The 22336-nt window shown below is 42.1% G+C and overlaps 1 protein-coding gene and 1 long non-coding RNA gene across 4 annotated transcripts in view; one reads left to right on the top strand and one right to left on the bottom strand.

Moving 5' to 3' along the window:
- MME (membrane metalloendopeptidase) overlaps nt 1-22255 on the bottom strand; it is a 47432-nt gene extending 25177 nt beyond the window's left edge. The window contains exons 1-10 of one of the 3 annotated variants that reach the window (XM_026854761.1): nt 22192-22255; nt 19716-19885; nt 18252-18287; nt 10845-11006; nt 9194-9274; nt 8350-8445; nt 8126-8244; nt 7086-7151; nt 3724-3858; nt 1264-1365 (exon numbers count right to left, since the gene is read on the bottom strand). In XM_026854761.1, the coding sequence (XP_026710562.1) occupies nt 1264-1365; nt 3724-3858; nt 7086-7151; nt 8126-8244; nt 8350-8445; nt 9194-9274; nt 10845-11006; nt 18252-18287; nt 19716-19875 (957 nt within the window). In that variant the 5' untranslated portion in view covers nt 19876-19885; nt 22192-22255. Of the gene's footprint in view, nt 1-1263; nt 1366-3723; nt 3859-7085; nt 7152-8125; nt 8245-8349; nt 8446-9193; nt 9275-10844; nt 11007-18251; nt 18288-19715; nt 19886-21951 lie in introns of all 3 variants that reach the window. The other 2 variants (XM_026854759.1, XM_026854760.1) reach the window with 2 other exon arrangements.
- On the top strand, nt 10106-16808 carry LOC113483301. The gene is made up of 4 exons (XR_003399013.1): nt 10106-10299; nt 13496-13624; nt 14729-14854; nt 16359-16808. It is a non-coding gene; the product is annotated as an uncharacterized LOC113483301 (long non-coding RNA).
- Nucleotides 22256-22336: the final 81 nt, after the last annotated feature.

Genomic DNA, 22336 nt, shown 5'->3' with positions numbered 1-22336 from the left:
ATTGCTGTTCTATGCTTAGACCATTACAACAACGCTACCAACTCCCATCATGTGTCTTTTGAGCATTTTTGGATAAATTTAGAGCAGATGATTATTGCTGATCTGCAGCACTCCCCAGGAACTAAAAATAACCAGGGCAATACCATTCTGTGACAGGAGAAGCTAGTTTCTGACAGTATGACTGTAATGGTAGCTGTTCAACTAAGACCTGCAGGGGAAGGGAAATTATGAAACAAATTAAGCTAGGCAGAAGTGAACTGCCATAGAATTTAAAGTTGAAGAACTTAGTCAATAAAAATAGCAGTGGTTATGAAACTGTGGTAAGAACAATGAGATTCAGAGTACCTTGCTGGCCTCAGAAGACTCAATAACGCAGTCCTGCCAGGGAGGCCACAGTGCACACGCAGTGCTACCCTGCCTGCCTGGGGGCCAGGAGCTGAGCGGGGAGTCATTTATGATGGAAACCATCCATGTCTGTGGGGGCTGATGGCACTGAGCAGGCACGCCGATGTTACCAAGTCTTTGGCTGTTCTGTAGCAGGACTTTGTGGTGCCGTGAATTAAAGGTCATGCTGCACAAATGGCACGTGGCTCAGGCTGAGGGAAAAGGCAGAGCTGAAACATCCTGGGGGAGCTTCAGTGGGAGGAATGGGGAGGATTTTCCTGATTCCTAGGCGTGACTGCCTGGGCTCCTTTCTGCTTGCTTTGGGAGCCCGTCTGACTGAGGGACTGCTGGAAAAGTGACTTTTTTTTTCTGAATCTGCAGCTCTGGATAAACAGAGAGTGTCTGAATAGTCATACTACGATGTATTTGAATCAACTGGTGGCTACAGTCTTAACTTTTGTCCTGGGCTCTTTGGAGCTGCTGTGGTAATTAGCAATTAGGTAATTAGGAAGGGAACTTATTTGTACTCTGCAAAGGATACTCTCCTGGTTTGCAGCAAGGGTTATATATGTGCAAGTTTCGCAAGGTTTACCATGATTTTTTTCCCCTTGTCCTTTTCCACCTCTTTCTGCTGAAGCAGAGGGCGAGATCTGCCTTCAAGTTAGGAGCAGCAGTGGGTACCAAAGCACAGCCTTCTACATACAGTTTAATATCATCAGATGTTTAGGTAATATTGTGTGTACCTCAGGTATCCTGTTCAATTTCAAATATATCTAAGCTCAAGAAAGAAATGTCTCTAAAAGGAAAAAGTCAGGCTTCATTGTTTAATCTCATCAGTCATAAATCAGAAGTTAAAATATCAGATTACTGATCGCTCACCTTATGATCGATTTCCAGTGAGAAGTTGTTTTGGAGTTGTGCCAAGGTCATTTTATTGTACAGCAGAAGTGGATCGTTTCTGTCTTCAGATTTTGTTGTTGCCTATCAAAGTTAATAATGAGGAAATTATTAACTACACTGAGTCAGTTCACAGGAATTTGATAGGTGGAAGTAAAAAGAAAGAAAATTAGTATTTCTGGCTTAAAATATAAGTTTGCATTAACTGTAAAGTACTTACATGTAAATATGGACAGCGTTTTGTAGGTAAAAAAACATATAAAAGGACAGATTGAATGAGCTGAATTTCTGAGAGTAAAATGAAGCTTTACTTTCTGGATTTGTTTGGTGTTAGAGCCTCCCCAGCTCGGGCTGTGCGGGAGCCCTGGTTGGAACACAGACCCATACCACTCAAAGCACTAAGCAGATGTTGCTACCAACAGATACACTCAACACACGAACATGCTCATGATATTCGTGAGATGATGCAAGAAGCAAAATACTGGGAGAAGGGAATAAAGGAGATGTATTCACGGAGTACAGGGGGATGTGCTACGGTGGGAATGCAGTGTGAGCATCCTGGCCGGGATGCACGTGCTGTTTGTCTGGCAACAAACTTTCTGGAACCGCTGTATAGAAAGGGAATCATAGCTCATAACTCAAACAAGGTTTTTATTAGGCTGGGCAATGTGGTTCTGCACCAGGGTGTTCAAACTGTGCACACATTAACACCTGAATGGCATGACTGTACTGGGGCCGCTTCTTACAGACAATAAAACTGCTGACTGCCACGGACCTGTGTCTGTGGTGGTGCTTTATGAGGCAAGTTAATCACCGGCGTCTCTAGACAGCAAATGTCAGCAGGGAGGTCCCTGGAACGGCGTGGGGACAATGCAGACTGAGAGGAGACAAAACCGGCACCTCATGGGAACCGCTCCCTTGGCCTCCGAATACTCTCCTGGGTGTCTTTCTGCTCTTTTCCTCAAACACCAGTGTGTCCCTTGTAGGATGCTTCTGCGTTTCTGAAGTGCATTCTTGTCACCTCTTTCATACCTTTGTTCTCGTGCAGAAGTACCTTGTGTCAGGATCAGTGCTTCTCCCCTCATACTCCTCCCTCTCTTAACTTCCACTTTTTTTGGTGGCAGAGATTGAAAACGCAGGTACAGAAATGACTATGGGGAAAGAGTGATCTTGTGATCCGTGAGAGTAATTCGTGGGAGAGCCTACATCACCCCTGCCTCGGGTACTCTTAAATGCCTCGTTCAGGAGTGAGAAGAGTAGATTTTACCCATTTAAACTGTTTTGCAAAATCAGTCATGCGAGTCTGATTTTATCTCTCTATCCCTTTTTAAAAAAGATTTCAGCTTTCACTTTCTTAATCTATTGTGCATTCAGTATTTTCTTCTGTGTTTTCTTTAACCAATTCCCAAGAGCACAACGCCAGCTCTCTCAGCAACGTTCAGGCTGGTGCTGGTTTTGATGCAAGAGGTCCAAACCCAAGGCAGTAGCAGCTTACCCACCACCAGCTGTGCTCTCTACCAGCAGCAACTGCTGTAGAGACCTTTCAGTTGTGGTTTCTTTTTGTACTTCCCTTTAAATCTCTCTCCAGTGAATTCCTTTTCTTGTAATAATTTTCCATCTCTGATCTAAGCCCAGAGGTGAGTTTCTCAGGAAAATGTGAAGAAAATCAAAATCAGATGGTTGTGGTTTATACAAATCAAGGGGAAAGGTCTTCCTCTGCCAAACACATGCACTTACTATCAATGTAACTTGAGAAACAGCTGAAGATAGAAAACTTGTGTTTATCTTGTTTTATGGTCATCCTCAGCTTCAGGTCCTTCTGAAATGTTTAATAATCATAAGCCATGTTTTGGCTCGCTAATGCTTGAATTTCCATTTGTTTTCTCCATGCAGGTTCAAATTCTAGCTGTTTCTCCAAGCCATACTTAATGAAGAACAGTGATTAAAAATGCACTTGGAACAGTGAGCGCTGCGGAGCAGCTCGTGCAGGACAAACACTACTCTGTGCAGCCTGGCAGGCCGAGGGTTGGGAATCCACTGCTCTGATAACCAAACGGTCCTTGGGGAACGGGCCGAAGGGAGAGGAGGCCTGAAAGCATCTCCCCAAACCCGCTTCCTAAACCAGACTGAACGGAAGCCAAGTCTGTCTCTCTCTTGCTCTCCCTTTCTTCTCTTGAAGGGCTTCTGTGAACAGATCAGGATAAAACATGCTGCCATTTGGAAAACAGCTAACTCAAATATTTTCCCTTGCTCATTAGAAGGCGTGTCTGTCTTATTATGTGTTTCTCTTAGGTGTTCCAGGCCCCACACATTTTTGGTCAGCTTTTGGTCCCGCAAAATAACATTAGCGAGTAATTTAACAACTCAGCTTACAGTTAGCTTTCTGAGGTATTACCAACAAAGTCAGTTATGTAAAGGATACTTTAAAAATGTTTTTCTTACGTTGGCAATCTCTTTCTCCAGGTCCATAACTCTTTTCATTTGTTCAGAAATACTGCTCTCACTGAAAGAAATATTTCTTTCTTGGAGGATTAGTTTAGCTACAGAAATCATGAAATCAACATAGGCAGAACATGCCTGCAGGAAAAAACACAAAACATTTTAAAGACAAAACTCTCCGAAGTACAGCATACCTTCATTATCTTTAAGATTTCATCTTCTTTTCTATGAACTACACAGTTCTTCATCCCTTTCTTAAATAGTTTAATAGTCGTTTACTCTGATAATAGAAATTAACTTTGAAAATTCCCTCATGGAAAATTGCTGCATAATTTCTTCAAAGCTAAACAGTCTCAACTACTGCACTGTGTTTTCATTATTTAAAATGAGACATTTGTACGTCCATATTTAAACCATCACCCATGTTTTTTCTAGCTCACTTTAATTACAACTTCCAAAAATACCCCTTCCAAAGAGCAATGTTCCCAGAAACATAAAACTGAGAGAAATGCTGATGGACTGTGTTGAATTAGCATTGTGGGAAAATTACTCCCAGAAGCAGTGTAGAACATTGGAACATTTAGAAATCATGGTGCTGTACCTAAATTTAGTGTATCTAGACACACCACAGACAATATAGTATAAAATTTAACATATCAGAATTCACCAAGGATAAGAATGGAAATAGGAAGTATATTCTCTTAAATGTGACACTGTCCAGTATCTACAGATCTCATTGTATTTTATGGGACTTAGTATTATTCTCATTCCTCTTCAAGCCACGCTCATTTTTCTGTCAACAGAAATGCTGTTTTGCTTTTAAAAGGCAAATAAAATACATTAATATTAGCTATCTAATAATAAATCTATTTTATGCAAAATAGCATGATCTACTAAAACAGTGATGAAACCTAGGATTAACAAGACGTGCCTGTCATCCGTGTTCCCAACAGCAGTGTTTTGGTATGTTCAGCTCCTAGGGCAGCAGGACGCAGCACTTCAGCCCCCTGTCTGCAGCCAGCCTGCCCCACCTGCCAGCAGCGCTGCACTGGAAAGCTCCCAGCACCTCATCAAAAGGGCCCGCACCAGACTGCAGAAAGGCAGGTGGCTCACAGCATCCTGAAGCACTGAGCTCTCAGTATTGTTTTTAATCAAGATAGATCATTTTACCAGGAAGAGAAAAGCCCATGAAACCACTGCCAGCTACAAGAAGTCACAAAAGAGAGTGCATGCCAAGACTGTCTATGTAAGATATCCAAATACACTTTATAAAAATTCAGTACAGATATTAACTCCACACCAGGAAGTCAACAGAGATCGTCAGGTACCAATCAATGGACTTAATTTTTGGCCTAAAGTGCAGATCATTGTATGGTCAGGTAGCAAAGAACTGTCAGCTAATTTCAGATGGACTGTATAAATACTCTCAGATATTTTAGTGGGAACCTAAATGTCAGAATAACTCCTGTATGAGCAGAGGACTCCTATATTTTACAGGAGAAAATATTTTTAAAATATCTCGTTCACAGATTCCACTTGTAGCTTTGTGGTGGGAAGTGCTGACAGAGGCAGAGGCTGAGGTCCAGGAGGCAGGTACCTTGTTTGCTCCGTACAGCTCCCCGAGTGGAATGACACAGCAGGAAACAGAGCCAAGAGGAGGCTGCTGGCAGAGAGCAGGGACTGAAAGGAGGAACACCTCTCACTTGAAGTGTTCAGGCTTGTAAGAATGAGTCTGCCTTTCAGTGAGAAATCTCTCTTTTTTTAAAAAAATACTCTCTTCTCTGCATTCCAGCAGTAGAAAGTAGTATGACACTTTCAGGTAGGTCAGACTAGACCAGGAATTGTCTTTTAGTGCTGCAGTTGGTGTAATAACAAGGGAACAAATTGTGATACATCAGCCAGCTCCTAGAGGCCATAACACACGTGATAATAACATAACTGAACAGTTAAGATGTAATGATTGTCTTTACTAGCATATGATCTGTAATTAAACGTAATCAGTATTAAGAGTATTACCTGTTAGCATGTCAGCAAAATACCTAAACCCCCCAAATGTTTTGTATGCTTTCTCATCGCTTCTGCATTTAATTACACAGAAGAAAACTGGCTGATTAAATGTTCCTGTGGTAGCAGTTTCGGCTACATCACCTCAGCAAATACATACACTTCAGCTCTCGAGTGCCTCAAGCAAGATTAGCAACAAGGGATACACAGTCAGTGCTAACAGGGTAATGCACATGTGTCTGAATAACAACTAAACGGGGATTAAAGACCACATGAGATTTTTAGGCATCTGAAGCAATTTCTGTGGTATCAACATACTTTATCTGCTGCATTTTCCTTCAGCTGTTGACTTAGGAGACTGATCTCAGATCTTTCACGCAGAAAACTGTCTTTGGTTCTTAATGGTTCTTTCTTTCTTTCTATCACATATCACAGGGCTATGAGTAGTCCACCTGGACTCCACTGACACCTGCAGCACTTGCCAATTGATACCAGTCAGTCAGAGTTCAGAAATGTCACCCTTTTGTAGTGACAGAACAGGCGATCCAAAAGCACTCGTATTCTGTCCTAATGCAACTTCGACAGCTGTGAGGTGCCTCTTGACTCGGCTGTGAAGCCTGGCAGAAGCTGTGTAACAAAGCTAGATTGTTTCATGGTTATTTCCTTCCAAGAGGTCCTAAAAAGGCAAGTAGCTGTTCTCTTCTGACTTGAATAGTCATACAGAAATGGTATGGAAATGTTACTACTTTTCTTCTACATACATGCTCAGTGATTATGAGAGGAAAGGACGAGAAGGGAGGCAGGTTGGGATGCCCGGGGTGTAGCCTGCCAGAGGAATGTGCCTTCCTCCCAGCCAGAGCAGAGACAACTGCTCCGTAGTGGCGGGAGCTCGACACCCCCTCGGGTCCTGGTGCTGCCGGGGGCCTCAGACTGGGTCTCCAACGTTTATGGTGAAATACTGTAACACTCATCTTCAGCACACTTGTTCCACTCCCTCCTGTTCTTCCCTAACGTATTTCTACTTGCCCTTGATCTTGTTTCTCTGCATCCTCTTCACTTCCCTTTTGGCTCTCCTGCCTTCTTGCACACTCACCCATGTTAGAACTTCTTTCTCCAGCCTGTCACACATACTGTTCTCACCTGCAGATCAGCCCTGGCTAAATGCTCATCACTATTACCTTTCTATCCCAGTTTCCCCAGTTCTCCCAGTGCTGTTTCCCCAGTTCTCCCAGTACTGTTTCCCCTTTGGGGAAGGACCGTTCCTGCTCTTTGCCTATCCTCAGTCTTGAGGATACGCCTCCCTTTAAAACACAGGCTAAAACTTCTAAACTGCAGCCAGAGATCTGTCAGCTTCACCTTACCTCTTTGTATGCACCGGTGCACTCATAGTAGTCACGAGAGGGCAGGCCAAGCCCAGGCTGATCAATCTGTAAATTCAAATAAAAATTAAAAAGTGCTTAAGGACAAAATGGCATGGCACTGTACTATTCTTCTGCCAATTACAGGTCGCTGATGCTTCGCTCATCATTCACTAATGCCCTCCATTAATTCTTTTCACTCTCTCTCTACTTTTTGCCTGTCTTTTCAGTCTTTTTTTTTTTTTCCTGTTGCTGAACAACACATGCTGTGCGTAACCAGTGTGAAAACAGTGGATGTACAGAAGACAAAACAGCCCACAGACAAGCGAGGCAGTTACTGCATCTTTGAAATTCATACACGTGAAGCAGTCAAGGGTCTGCCTACCCACTGACAAGAAAGATTAGACCTCTGCTCTCCTAACTGTCGTGCCTGTGGAGTCCCTGGCGCAGATTCACCCTGTGTAATACTGTCTTCCTCTGGATTTTCCATTTTCAGAGATCATCTTATGTTTACAGGCAGGGCACTCTGGACATAACTCCTTATGCAAATGCCCTCGGCCCCTTTCCGATCCGTGCCAGTGTCCACAGGTCCCGTTAGCGCTTCGGCATCTGAACCTTGGGAAAACACAACCCCCTTCGTGGGCTTCCTGCCATTGGGAGCACAGCCCAGGGTTTCGGTGACAGAGTCTTCTGCCCGAAGTACGTGGTAAGGAATCGTGTTTACTTATTTGCTCGCATGTGTATGTAAGTAGATCATGTCTGTTGTCTGTCCAGCAGACACATAAATTGTGTCTGTACGTCTCCGTTATTCTCGTCTCACTGAGAGTAACAGTGTATGAGTGCAGAGATCAGAGATGTAAACTTTGAGAACCAGCAGTGCATAGTGAAACTGGTAATTTAAGTTTGAATACCACATAGATTCACAAATTCATCTACAACTTACTCTGGTAGAATTCAAATCCCTGATGTTTCTCCTGGTTAACATTTATGTCTGTGCTCCTGGTTATTTTGTTGTGCTTTTATGATCAACAAGGAGGACTTACATGAATGATATGTGCTGTGGAATTTTTATCATCTGTGCCAACAAAAAAGTTAATGAGGACCTTTTTTCCGTATCTGGAGTTCAGCTGTGCAATAGCTGTCTCAGCTGTCCAAGCAGTACCTAAGCAAATGAAAGGTTTACTCAGTCTCTCTGTTTGGTAAGCAATGAAAAGTAAAATAATTTAGAAATTTTAACTGTAAAGGAAATAAACACAGATTATCTTACCATAGGAAGAATCCCAGTTAGTTGTTGCTACAGGCCAGTCAGATACATTTGGCAATAAGCTGATTAAAGGCCTTCCACCTCTGCTATCAATGGTAGCTTTTGGAAAAAATAAAATGAGTTACCGTGACATTTTAAAACACACAAATGTTATACTGTCCTAATGAGTTCAGAATAACGAAGCCGAGAAGTAAGTTTTCAGCGTCACCACCAGAGGAGTAAGCTCTGATGTATGGCTGTGCTTTAACATTTAATTTGAAAACATTTCAGTCATGACTGCAAACATCATATGCAAATCCTTGTGATCACGACACTGAAGAACTCTTGATTTTCATTCTGCAGATAGCTTGAAAGAATAGTTTTGGGGAGTATTAATAACATCATAGAAACTATAAAAACGTGATTTAGGAGGCACTGCGGACTGTCTTACTGCTCCTCATTCTAGTGGCAGCATCTAGCTCAAGTTCTTGAAATAAGTGATCTCCCTGTTTCTAGAAGCCTGGTACGCCAGTTATTTTTCACCTCATCCCTGATCATTTCCAGAAAAGAAGTTAACTCACATTTAACTGAAAGGATTTGAGTTTAAATATCTGCAGCAAACTAGTAACTGAAGATTAGTGCAATCTCACCTAAAATATCAAAGCTAGTAAAAAGAGGAGATACAATGCTAATTTTACTATTGACATTCTTATTTGACTCTATAGAATTGGATACATTTTAGTTTTCATAAAGAATTTCTGAAAAATTATGCACAGGAAGTAGGAGGATGTAGGTATAGCTGACTGTGGAGATGGGATTCTTTGGATATTTATAAATCCTATATGCAGTAAATTCAGGAGACACTTACTTTCATTTATGCACGATCTGTACAGAGTTTTTGCCTTCTGCACTGCTGCTATGTCATTACTGCTTGGTGTGTCGAGGACATCTGAAACACACAGACAGCAAATAGTTCTTAATCCCTGATCTTTACTGGAGAGCTACTGGAGGAAGCACACTGGATACCATCCTGAGGACCAGAGGGTGGACACTAAGTACTCCACGTCCATCTGAAATTCCAGGGAAGCTTTGCCTTTCAAAACCTGAGGGGAAAAAGCTCTGGAGATTATATGGCTTGTCACGACATCTGTCTCTGTTGGCACGTTGGGTGTAAAGCTGTCGCGTAGATCCTCTGTGGATCACTCTTGACAAAATACAAATGCTCGGATTTTTCAGGGAGGGTTTTTAGGTGACTAAGCTACTGTGTGAAGAGAATTGCTGTCAGGGCCCTGAGTGTACCAGCAGGCTCTAACTGCACTGACCAGCCTGTAACCATCTTTTTCCTGCAATTCTAACTGGCAATCCCTTCTCTGCAGCCAGGAGTTCAGCTGTTTGTGTTCAAGGTCTGCTTTGGTATGGTGCAGCTTGTGACCATGGATCACACTTCTGTGAAAACAGCTCAGTGGTGAGAAAGAGCCATGAGAAGGCTCATCTGGGGCCTCCACGTGTGCAGCCTATGCCTGTTGGCTCAGGAGCAGCAGCCCAGGCCAGCCTCTTGCCCGTGGTCCTTGCCCACGCTCCTGCAGGGATGCTGGCCCTGGCCCTGGCCCTTGCAGAGCCTGACCTTGCCTGCAGCCCTGCCACATGATTATGGACGTGTCTGCTGACGTGAGGCTGCTGGCTCAACCTGCTCTTGTGGCGTGGGCCCGGGGGCTGAGCCCCTTGTCTGTGAGCGCCCTGTCCCTGCCTGCCCTGAACCACAGTCAGCTCCTGGCTCGCCTTCGCCTGTGGGGCAGCCCACTCTTGCCACTTTACAGTTACTCCAGTTATTACTTTACAATTGCTTTGCTCCACAGAAACTGAACCCTGAGGAACCCGTGGCATCCATATAAACTGCAAACCTGGCAAAACCAGGAGATGTGCAAAGCAAAAAAAGCATATTGAGTCTGGAGAGAGCGGTTTGGAGAATGTTTCGTGAGTATAAACTGACTTCTTTGACTCTGTTATTGTCTTTTTTCAGGCGAAAATTTGACACCATTACATTCTGTGGAAAAAGGAATATTTTTAAGTTTTATGATGTGACTAGTTAGAAAATTGCTTGCCTGCTCTGGGATTTAGCTGATGAAATACAGACATGCAGGACATAGGGCTGCCAGAGAGCAACTCCCAGCATTCCAGCTGAGTGGCCCACGGGCCCACCTCCCTCCTTCACCTAGCCTGGCTGCTGCTGTTAGTGCATGAGGGTAATGATGTGGATTTCAGTTCTAATATGCAAATGAGCACACAGAGTCCAGATAGCAGGAGGGTCAGGTCTGGTCAGCTCCGCTCCAGTGTCAGACACAACAGCATACCTTCCACAGCAAGCAAACAGTTTGTTGTAGATTTGTCCTGAACCGAACACAAAGAAACTGAAATATCTGGTAGTATTTTAAGCTTTGCTAGACAACTGCATCTTATTAGGATAACGTGTAAGCCAAAGGAGAAACTTTATATAGTCCACAAACATAAACGCCACTGACCTTTTAAAACAACTTCTAGTTCGTCTCTTAAAATGTCAAAGTTACTATAACGGGAGCTGGTTTCTGGAATGACGTTCCTCTTAAGCCATCCTCCACAGGCATATTGGTAAAAATCATGACAAGGCTCTGCAGTGGTGTCCATGTTCTCAAGGATTCGGGCTGCTGTAATATGGGACAAATCAAGGCATACAGAATCTTGAGAGAAAATAAATCAATATATTTGTTTGCTCTGAAGAGGGAAGTCATAAATATATTTCCTTTAGTTTAGAATAGGCTCAAACCTAGTTGAATGTTCTAGACCAAACAAAGTGCTAGTCAGTGAATAACGAATTACTGTTCCTTTACTACCCATAGCTTCTCTACTTTTCTGTTGCCTGTGTTGACAGATGGGTAAACTCACTAATGTTCCTACTCCCTGTGAGTGCTTGCTTGGATTTAAATAAAATACAAGGTGTTTAATTTCCTGACTTACACTTGAAATGTGGTGAAAAGAGAAATTAAAAGCACAAGACATATCAGAGGTTAAGTATCCAGTGTAATGTAATTTAAGTAATTAAGTAAGATAGGGGCTCAGCTGAATCCAGTCTATTTCAATGAAGTGATGACTTTGTACTGTTTAAGTTCTTGTCCAGAAAGCTTTCCTATTAATGCTTTCCTGAATCTACACTGATTTTTTTAGACTTATTCCACGTTTTATTCTAGAACTGATAGTGCCTCTTGCTGTCCCTAGTGACCCTCCTGTAGCGGCTTGTCAAAGACTGTCTGGTCACTGACTGATGGTGACATGGGATTCTCTAGTGAAATCTGATGCCTTGATGACCATTTCCCAGTTACTGTTCATAAACCTTCTGTGCTTTTCCTTGTCTGTATTCCTCTTCCACCTAGACTCCTTTCCCCACTAGTGTGCTAGCACGGAGTCTCACAGGGAGGAGAGATGCTCCGAGTCAGACAAGCTAGCGATACCTCTGAATTTCCCAGGATACTGAATATCCTTCCCATTTTTCAGACATTATTTTTAGTAAATGGTGAGGCTTGTGATTTCAAGGGTTCATTCCTCCCACATGGGTGAGTCAAATATTTATAGTTATTTCTCCAGTACTTCAATATTTTCCATGTCTGTTATGCTGGTGGAAATGAGAGATGGATGGACAGGCTACAGTATTTATTGTTGACTTGCCTCCTCCCCTCTCTTCATTTTCCTTGGGACCTTCAGTTGGCTTAACAGTGTTATATTTGAGGTCAACTTCTGATGGTTTTACAGTGTTCTAGTGCTTGTAAAATGGAAAAATCCACGAACACACACATTTTCAATTTTAGACTGCTTCAGTAGCATGAAACCCACTGTGGAAATCGGTACAATGCCTAGCACTTGATTCTTTTCCTTCTAAAGTCAGTGGCAGGTTGTCTTCAATTTGAAAAGATACAGGATCATGCCGACAGCCAGAGACTGTGAAAATCAGTCATGTTTTTACTCAGTTTGACAGGGGCTTTTTACCCATTCTTGACAAAGCCAAGCATCCAGTCCTACTGTCAAGTCTCTTAGAGCAAGGGATTTCCCCCCTGCCCATCAACTTGGACAAGAGGCAACGGGCACATACAGAAATAGGAAAAAGAAATATCCTTTTGACCTTAAGAAAAAACTTACTGCAAGGGTGGTCAAACAGTGGAATGGGTTGCCAGGGAAGTTGCAAAGTCTCCATCTGGGAGATAATCAGAACCTGACTGGACAAGATCTTGAGCAACTTTCTCTAGCTGACCTTGCTTTAAGCAGGGTTGTTGGGACTCTTCGGAGGTCACTTCCAACCCCAACTATTCTGTGATTGTGTCAGCTCTGGTACTTGTTTCCGTCTGGTTTGTCCTATTTTGTTTAGCAGAAGGGGAATGTTTTGAACAGTTCACTTGATTCCTGTCCTAGCTCCATCAACTTGATGTGAAAGAGGAAGAGTGCTAATTATTACTAACAGCTCCTGTTTTAAGGGTACCCTTGTGAATCTCTCTGCTAGGCTGGAGCAGCATCTGAAGGGTAACACTGTCCCTTGGATTATCTTGGCGTGTGTTAGTCCAGCCACAAAGACTTTAGTAGCCAGGACCGGACGCCACAGCCGGCTCATTCAGAGCCGTGTGCCAGCCCTGCCAAAAAGTAACAGTAGGATAGAGAGATCCTCTGACACCACGAAAAGATGGCTCTTAGCCACTGTCTTGTCACTTCTGAAAAAAAACCCCAAACCCAGGAGAAACTCGCATCTTGTATAAATCTGAGACATTATTAACAGTATATGTAATATCCAACCTTGCTTTAACTGTGGAATCAGGTTGCTGTATTTGTAATTAGCATCTGTTTAATCTTCCTTGCCTACTGCTGTCACACAAAAATAATCATCTGTCATAACTTTTCTGCTGTCAACTCCAGGCTAGCCAATATTAGCTAATCAACTTGAAGTTTAAATACTGCAAACATAAAAGAGCTCAGTCATGGGAACTGTAACCTTTCACTTAGGGCTTCATGCAAAATACATGTATTAAATATTCTCCTGAAGAATGCTCTCCTCAAGAGTGTAACTTGCACATCTGAACCCCAAGATGACCATTTGTTATTTGGCTGATAATATGAAAATCAATTAAAAGTGGTTTTTTGTTTGTTTTTTTTTTAGCAACCAAGCTGAGAAGAATGACACATGAATTGCCCCTTCCAAGTCAGTGGGACCAGCCAGGCTGGACAGAATCCTAACCATGCTCTAAGTTAGTTTTAAGTTGATGGTTATGCCCAAAGAAGCTTTATGGTAAGTTCATGGCTGTACACACTAAGACTTTTTTGCTCTGGAAATAAGAAGTGTGAGACTGATGAATATTTTGCTGTTTTAATTTCAATACAGGTTAATTCATATATCTACAAATCCAGATATTCCGTGATACACTTTTCACTAGTCCTCAGTATTTTTTGTTGAATCAGTTTGAGTTTGTTCCTATTCTCACTTGTTTATTCAATTTTCTGTCACTGAAGAATGTAGAGTCTTATCTCAATTACTTTTAATGATTAATTTTATTGTAGTGCTCTTGATTGCCAGTTGTTGCTTTAATAGCTTACAAATAAAGTAATATAAGCTGACAGAACAATTAGTGACCTGGGGAGGCTATAGGAGAAACACAATATGCTTACCTAGGCAAAATTGGTACGAGACAGATCAAAATTCCCGATTCTCATCAGCCTGTGCTGTCTGAGCTCAGGAACAGTAGCAGAGAGTACGTCAGCTTATTCAAAAAAGACTCAAATGACCAAAATAACGTGGTATCTTCACCTGCTGCACTGCAATGGATTTCACAAACCTCGATAACAGTATTGGGCAGTTACTGATATTTTACCCTGGGTGTAACCAATTGAATTGTCATTACAGTTTTTTCTTCTTGTCATTTATTTGAAGGCCCTCTATTAAATGTACTATAAATTCTGTCTGTATCTTCACTTTATTCTTTTTTTGTGGCTTGTAACTATTGCAAAATATTGAAATTCATTGCAAAATGCTGCCACAGTATCGGCCAGTTCTGGTGTAAGGCATTACCATTTCACTTACTGTCTATTCCTAGTTATATTTCTTGAAAGATCACGGTAAATTTTCCAAAGTTAATACTTGTTGCTTTCTATCTGTATCTAACTTCTCCTGTATGTTATCCTACATGGTCTGAAAGAAGCAGCCACACTAAACTGTTAGAAAATCCTCATTTGAAGTAATATTAAATTCGTAGATTCATCCCAGTAAAATTATTATTAAACAGCAATAATACAGTGTACTTCTCTGGTTTAAGCCCTTCACATTGCATCTTTTAATTATGAATGTATTTTGTTATTAAATTATATAATTCCAACAAACTCTGAACTATTTTTGAAGCTCTTGGAGCACTGTAGGCCCGAGCAGATGCCAGCTGACCATCTGGGCTCCTGACTCACAGCATTCTGCTTCTGGAGCTGAGACCCCACTCACAGTAGTGACCCCCTCATCGAGCAAGTCTTCTGGGTAATTATGTCCTTACCAACACTTGCCTCCCCTTTGCATAATCTGATTGTATTTCATTTAATGGCCATGCAAGTGTGGAGAAAGCCCAACACTTCTGTAGCAGTTTCTACCTTAAATGGTGGGACATGGAAATCCTGGCTCAGTTAATAAACACCCAGTTAAAATTCCAACTGGTCATTCCCAGTTTTGCTTAGAGCTGTGGATTGACAGCATTTACAGACGGATGGGCTATTTGGAGCTGACGGTTCTGTAGCAGGTAGCACATCCAAAGTGTGCGTGGGGCTCCCGGATCCTAACTGCCTCCCGCATTGCAAGATTTCCAGGCCACAACAGTCCAAGAGACCAACCGGACTTCTAGCTGCTCTGGGAGTCGCCCATTGCTAGGCAGAAACACCTCCTAATGCTACAGATTGCAATATGCTCAGAAGTGTCCAGTTTGACACCGTTGCTTTTGCATCTGTGTAGATCTTGTTTGAGGTACAGCCCCACAGCTAAAACTCAGTTATAAAGATTATAATTTAATCCAATACCCTGGTTGCCTCCCAGGACTCTTACAGTACGATACGTATTTTACCTGGTAAAATACAAAAGCTGTCTTCTGCCTGGTTGTAAATTTTATGTGTTCCAGGCTGGAGTGTGCAGTTCTTGCACACACAGTAGTAGTTACTCACAAGAGTAGTTCCCCTGTCTGCAGTGGATCCATTTTCCTGTCGTATAACAGAATGTGGATTACAGAAAAGCTCTGTGATATCCAGTAGCTCATTCTTCCGTCAGTAGAAAACACTTCCCCAGAACACAATTATAGCACTGCCCTGGCATGTTACATGTTTTGAGAATGACTTCTCACCACTGCTTTAGGGCTTATTCTTTCCACTGAACTAGACAATTTGTAGAATACGGGGCAGATGACAGTGAGTAAATGAGATAAATGTGTGAATAAAATAAAGCTGTATTTAATGAAAGATGAAAAGACATTATGACATTAGAACCACACTGTACATTTATTTTTTGGGGGAAATTTTAGTCTATCTACCCTTTTTTCTCATTTTATATTTCATGATTATTTCTGTTCAATTGAGGCAATTTATATTTTTTTAAAATGTGCCTCTTTCACCCTGTTACGTTTCTTTGTAAGCCTGACATTCTTCCCCATCAATGTCCTTACTGTAATCCTTTTACAATTTCTGCACTGAGATTCTAACATTCAGTAAGAATGTTTATTTATTCCCTTAAATATTTGCATGCTGTTAAATCTCTTAACGGAAGCGTAAAAATAAAACTACTTGCTTAATTCATTTAGCCTCTTCCTGCTAGGTCTTCAGTTTACATTATGCCTTATTTCTCCAAACCTACTGCTTTCCCTTTCTGGGTCCAGTCATCATTACATAGCCTGTCTGAACTTCTTTTTAACAGATATGTATAAATATTTAGCTGAAAATAAGCATCATCAGAGATTAAAAAAAAATCAAGTACATAACTCATTTGATCATTTTTCAAACCACAGCATGAGCTTTCCCTGTGGCAGAAAAACCTCTCGGAAGCGTGACTGCAAAACAGTGATGACCACCTGAGATAAACCCTGTAAGGTGCTCGGCTGTGCTGATGACAATCTGCAGTTACTGGGACAGCGGACTGCGCTGGGGCTTCACCAGTGGATGACTCCATCAGGTCTGAGGTATGGGGCAACTACCCTTGCTACTTTGGTAATAAAATGACACCTAAGAACAGTCCCACGGAAGTAAGGAAACCAATATAATGACTTTTCTCTGCTGCTTCTGGCATGTCTGCAAATCTAAATGGGGCCTATGAATCAAAACCTTTTGGAAGCCTCCCGTGGGGTGATGTGTACCACAGATTCCTTAACAACTCCACTTAAATTACATACACTTTTTTTGCAAGCACATACATTTTTCTTGCATGCTGACTGTCAAATCCTTTATGCCTCCTCACCACCTTTCCTCTGTCTCCTACTGATGTGCTGGCTCTCTGGCTTCTCCTCGGGCTGTCCTTTCTCTTACCTTCCAGAGGGGCCAGTCTGATGTTCAGAATCTACGCAGAAGTTACGAGTTCCACTTGACATGAAGATAACATGCAGCTATTAGAATGTTTATGGTGCTTTTCAGTGGGAGGTTACCAGAGTTGAACAAAATGCAAGATGTTTGCCCGGTAAGCTGTGAGGTCCCGGTGTGGGTGCTGGGAAACAATCCATGTCCTGAGCTTCCATTTTTGATTTCTGGCCACCCTCTGTGACTGGGCCACAGCCTTTGTGAACTGTGTGGCCAAGTTATTCTACAGGGGTGGAGAAAGCAAAAGAGGAATTCCTGCCAGAAAGTTAACACCAAGAGAGTGATTTCAGGGATCCCATCTTCAGAAGCTTCCCAGAAAAACACATATCAAAAGAGAGCTGCTGTAGGGGTGTACAGGTATACCAAGGTGATTACAGACTGGCAGTGGGGCTCTCCTCCTGACCTGGAGAAGACTGCTGCAACTGTCACCTGTCCGACCCCAGAAAATGGTGTGAAAAGGGACAGCAGGGCAGAGCTGGCGTGGAGCCCCTTTGAAATGTATGTTGGCACAGCCAGCTAAGTGCACCTTTCTTTTGAGGAATGAGAGAGAGAGGCTGCTTCCGAGCCTAGGATCAGTCTGGATTAATGAGGTGCAGCAAGTGTTACAAAGAGAATGGGGACATTTAGAAGTAAATGAGGCAAACCAGGGAAACCAGCATTGATTGATCTGGAGAAGAAAGCAGAGAGGGTAAGAACCAGAAGTGAGGGGAAAGGGTAAGCATGGATAACTACCACTTTACTACGAGGATATATAGTCTGGAACTCAGCAGCTCGCTGATGCATTTTAGTAGCCTTCTAGCAGAGTTCAGAAAAGGTTGTAAACAAAAAGGTTTTTATGCAGTTTTTACTGGAGGATAAAATTAGCTTGTCACCCTATAAAATCTGGAAATTTTTCTGGACGTGAAGATTAATACTGCATCTTCTCAGCCAGCAGAATGGCACCTTTAATGGCTATCAATGATCAGGAATTTCTTTTTATGCACCTCCAGAGACAGAGCCTCTGCTTGAATTCTGACTTGGAGGTGCGTGTGGGGAAGAGCAATCTTCTGAATCACTTAAAGCATCTTCTGAAGTTGGAGGCATTCTTTGGAGAGTCTGTTTCTAAGTCTTAAACTAGCCAGACCTGGTGACTGATGTCTTTGTAAGATCTGACAATATCACATCACAAGATTTTACATTTGTAGAAGAAATATGCTAAGAAAATTATTTGGGTTAGCAGATCCCACGCCTCAATGTGCCGTATGTGTCTGCAGTTAGATGGCAACATTGCATGGTGGTAATTCTGTTTAAAAACATAAATTAATTTAAAAGGTATGCATTTTCATTCTTACCTGATTTTATACAGTCTGATGTCTTGCAAACCCCATCTAAAAGAGGATACAATCATATTCTTAATTCTTTACTGAATGTCAATATAATAGTAGCTACTGTAAATATTACTTTCATTGACAGTCACTTTAGAATTGCATTTAATTGCAGTGTACAGTAGGGTAAAGATGAATGGACACCTCACACTCAGTAAATGAATATTTATAGGATCAGGCTCTAAGAAGTTACCATCATGTTCATCCCTTTAGGGTCATTCAGTGCTAGTCACTCATCATGTGGAATTTTTGTAGTCATCAGAGGAAAATGTCCTGTCAATCAATTAGAGGTGGGCAAAATATAATTTTCATAACAAGGAAGAAATTCAGAAAAAAATAGCACATGGACTGAAGGCAGTTGCAAAGTCAGTTTGAGTTTAGCAATACCCTTCAATGACTAAAAGGTCTTGGAGGAATTAATTGGAAATTCTAAGACATTCACTCTGAAGTCTTCTAAACAAAACACAAGTCTCAGGAACATGAAATTGTTTCCTTCTGAGACTTCAGAAGTAAAACATTTTTTTATTTTTCATTTCAGAATGGCATTTTTCCATTCCATAATTGAACTAGACTATAATAAAATGTTTAAACAAAATTATTAAGTACTTTAAAATGAAACAAAGCATTTCATTTCCAACGTAAGGAAACATTCTCGTTTGACCCCAAATGGAAATTTTAGCTTCTCTGTATTATCTTTTCCAAAAATTATCAGGCTATTTACCGTGAATGGAATTATTTTCAAATATTTTGGTATGGCTGCTGAATCTTAATATAAATACACTCACTAAGAGTGTATGCTCCTTGCTGCAACAGCCTGTAAAATGAAAAGCTAGGATTTTCATAGGTATACAGGAATATGGAGGAAGCCCTGTCTGTAGCTTGTTTTTCTTCAGCAGTGTTGTACTTTGTAGTTTTTTGCTTACTGAAGCATTCATTACAAACAGAAGTGTTGCTAAGTCAGAACAAGCAGATGTTTTGTGTTTACCACAACTTTGCATGAACAAATGAATTTACAGAGTCCCTGTTGGAAGCAGTTTTGTGTTGGTGCCCAGCAATAAGAAGTGTGGATGCAGCTTTACGTTTCAGATAATTGTGTCATACCGTCTAGTGACATACCTATGAAATATGGTTATGATGTAGCAGCTATTACTCATCTAATTTTATACACTGGGTGAGGTAAAATTTGCTATTATCAGGCAAATAATTCTAAGCTGTCCTCATTATTTTATTTTCTTCATGTTTTATGTAGCGCAGCTATATACACCATGCAACACAGTTTTTTCTAATGCAACATTTTAATATAGTATATTTTTTTCTTTTTTACTATATACAAACAACTGGATTCTATTTATTAAAACATTTTTCAGAATTCCTTAAACCACTTTTATATTCATAAGTATTTGTATTCAGAGACAGTTCAAGTGCACTCACCGTCGTACGTTGCATACAGAACTATCATTGTGATGGCCACAATAGCTAGCAGAATCACTACAACACCGAGCCCTATTTCCAGGCCACTCCATCGCAGTTTCTTCTTTGGTTTTGGAGTATTCATTTCAGTTATATCCATCTGGCTTTCTGACTTGCCCATAACCCAGCGTCTGAAAAGGAAAAGGGAAGGTTCACTGGAGGACTTACACTGAGGTCTTGAAAGTGGCTCCTCAGCTGCACAGTACAAAGATGGTTTCTGGGGGAGTTTTCAAATTATTTGTAACACTACTAGAATGTCAGTCATGAAATTAAAAATTCTCCTCATGCGCGTGTACACACGCACACAAGTACGTACCACGCGCTACTCGGCATTCAGGGAGGACAGAAGCGTGGGCTTCCTTCACGGGAAGGAGCCGCCACGTACAAAAGGGAGGCCAGTAAACCAAAACCTGTTTTTAAAGTGTACCAGCGTGGTTGAATCTTGTGTGCTGGTACAGGAGTTCACAAGCAAGAAAAAAGCAAGTGTCTCTGCTTGAATAAAAATTAACCTAATCTGCCAATTACTTATCTGATGCCAAAGGTCAAAATATGCTGTTGTGCTTTGCTGTCATTTCTTAAAATATTATGTAAGCAATTCTTGACTACAGCTTTACAGCTGTCTCTAAAAATAGAAAAAAAAAGAAAAAAAAATCAGGCTCTGCTGGGAGCCTGGCAAATTCACGCTGAAAAGAGTGAGTCTTCACAGTAATTTTTAAAGCAGTGCAACCGAGCCCTCTCTTCTGAGGTGACAGCACTATGACTTAGGAGTAGCTACAACACATCCATGCAAAGCTGGTGGGAGTGCGAATGGACTCCCGCTCACTCGTGGAATGTGTGCGCAATAGTAGATTTTAAGATTGTGTTTCTGTGGCTCTTCAGAGATCACCTGGCCACCTCTGGCAGTACGGCTCCCCTACAGGTCTTTGCTCTCTTCATCTGCTCCCATGTATTTAGGGCCAGACTTTCCTCTGCTGACAGAGGTCCCATACCTACAGCAGTGCATTTCTCAGCATTTCACAATGAAAACTCAATAGTTTCTCTTCACAGCATTTCCTGGGGATCTTTACCTCCACAGATAGAGTACACGCCTCTTCCGTTCAGTGGGGAAGAATACGAGAGTTCCGCTGGGATAAATAATGGAAACTCCTGCATTCACCAGACCCCTCACAAGGTCGACCAGCGGTGCAGGTCAGGGCACTGAGTCCTCTTGTACTCATCACACTCTTTTTTCCCCACACTCTGTAAGTCGGTGTAACAGCAGTAAAGGAACCCTTCACAGATTCTGCATCCATTCAAGTCTAAGACTTAAACTTATTTTAAACAGGTTTAACTGTATTGCTGGCTTGTATTCATCTTTGTCTCTTCAAGCTGCTACAATCTTTCAGAATTCAGTCTTTGTTTTTCCTCTGGACTTTCTGTTTCTGCCCGATTCCTGTTCTTTAGTTTCCAGCAATCTCCTCCTCTCTTTGACATCCACCTCACCCAGAATGCCAACTCCTCCACTGCAAGAACTTGACACTAAAGTCTGTATGTTTATAAATAAAGATGTCAAATAGCTCAGTATTATGGACCTGAGTAAACAGAGATTTTGTGTTCCATGGGTTTACACAATACCTGTCTCAGTGGACCCTCGGACACCACCACACTGTTTCTCTAAGTGAATGAGAGAATGTTTCATTTCAGTGTGTCTCATCTCCCCTTCTGTCACTACTCCCTGGACATCGAGGTGCCTGAAGTGGCTGGCAGTGCCAGAATCACCAAGTTGCTTATTGCTCAGGAGGCTGCAATCCTGCAAGGTCTGCCCAGCCTCTGTCTTTCCAAACCCATAGGGACTATTACAACCATGAGCTGTTCTTTTTCTTTGAAAAGTAGGTTTCTGGTCAAATGAGCAAGCGGCTTCTGAGACAGAGGGCTGAAATCCCACTGAACCATGTTAAAGAGAGCTATGTGGAGCAATTCGCCCTGCATTAACTGTGAGCTATAAATTCATAGATAATAGAAAAGCAAATTAACCCTTTACCCTTCTCACTTCCAGTCATATTCAGCAGAAAGAGAATGTTATTTATATTGACTAAAGACCGACCAGTCCCCAGCGTCCTCTGAACACTTGAAGCCCTGTTTAAGCGGTGATGATTATCCTCCGACTCCGGGGGGGTCTTTAGCGCGCCGCTCGCTAGAGCAGCAAGAAACACTGTACCTTTCATGTGCAAATCTGTTCCTTAGAGTCGGCTAAGTTTTTCCAAGTGAGACAATCTTTCTGTTCCTGCAGGAGCGTTCCTCCTCTTTCAAGGCATCCCACTGGCTAATTTTTACTTGTAGTTATTTAGAGAGCTCATCGCATCTGCCTTAACGGACGCCAGGTGAAAGGTGCTCGATGTGCAAGCACAGCGAAAGTGTCATTTAAGCAGCCCTAAGCCCGGGTTCGTGGTTTTCCTGCGTTTCTCTTAGGGCTTCTGTGCTCCCCTCGCCTCTGCCTGCTAACGCTCAGCCACGAGACGGCGGCCGCCGCTCGGCCCGTCCCGGTGGCGGAGCCGTGACCTTCCCGGGAGCGCTCCCCTGCCGCCGGCTCGCCGCCCGGCGCG

Source organism: Athene cunicularia, assembly GCF_003259725.1.
Source record: "Athene cunicularia isolate RWA chromosome 9 unlocalized genomic scaffold, athCun1 chr9_part1, whole genome shotgun sequence".
Classification (NCBI taxonomy): Eukaryota; Metazoa; Chordata; class Aves; order Strigiformes; family Strigidae; genus Athene; species Athene cunicularia.
The sequence above is the reverse complement of the archived record's forward strand: the minus strand, read 5'-3'. Positions and strand labels throughout refer to the sequence as shown.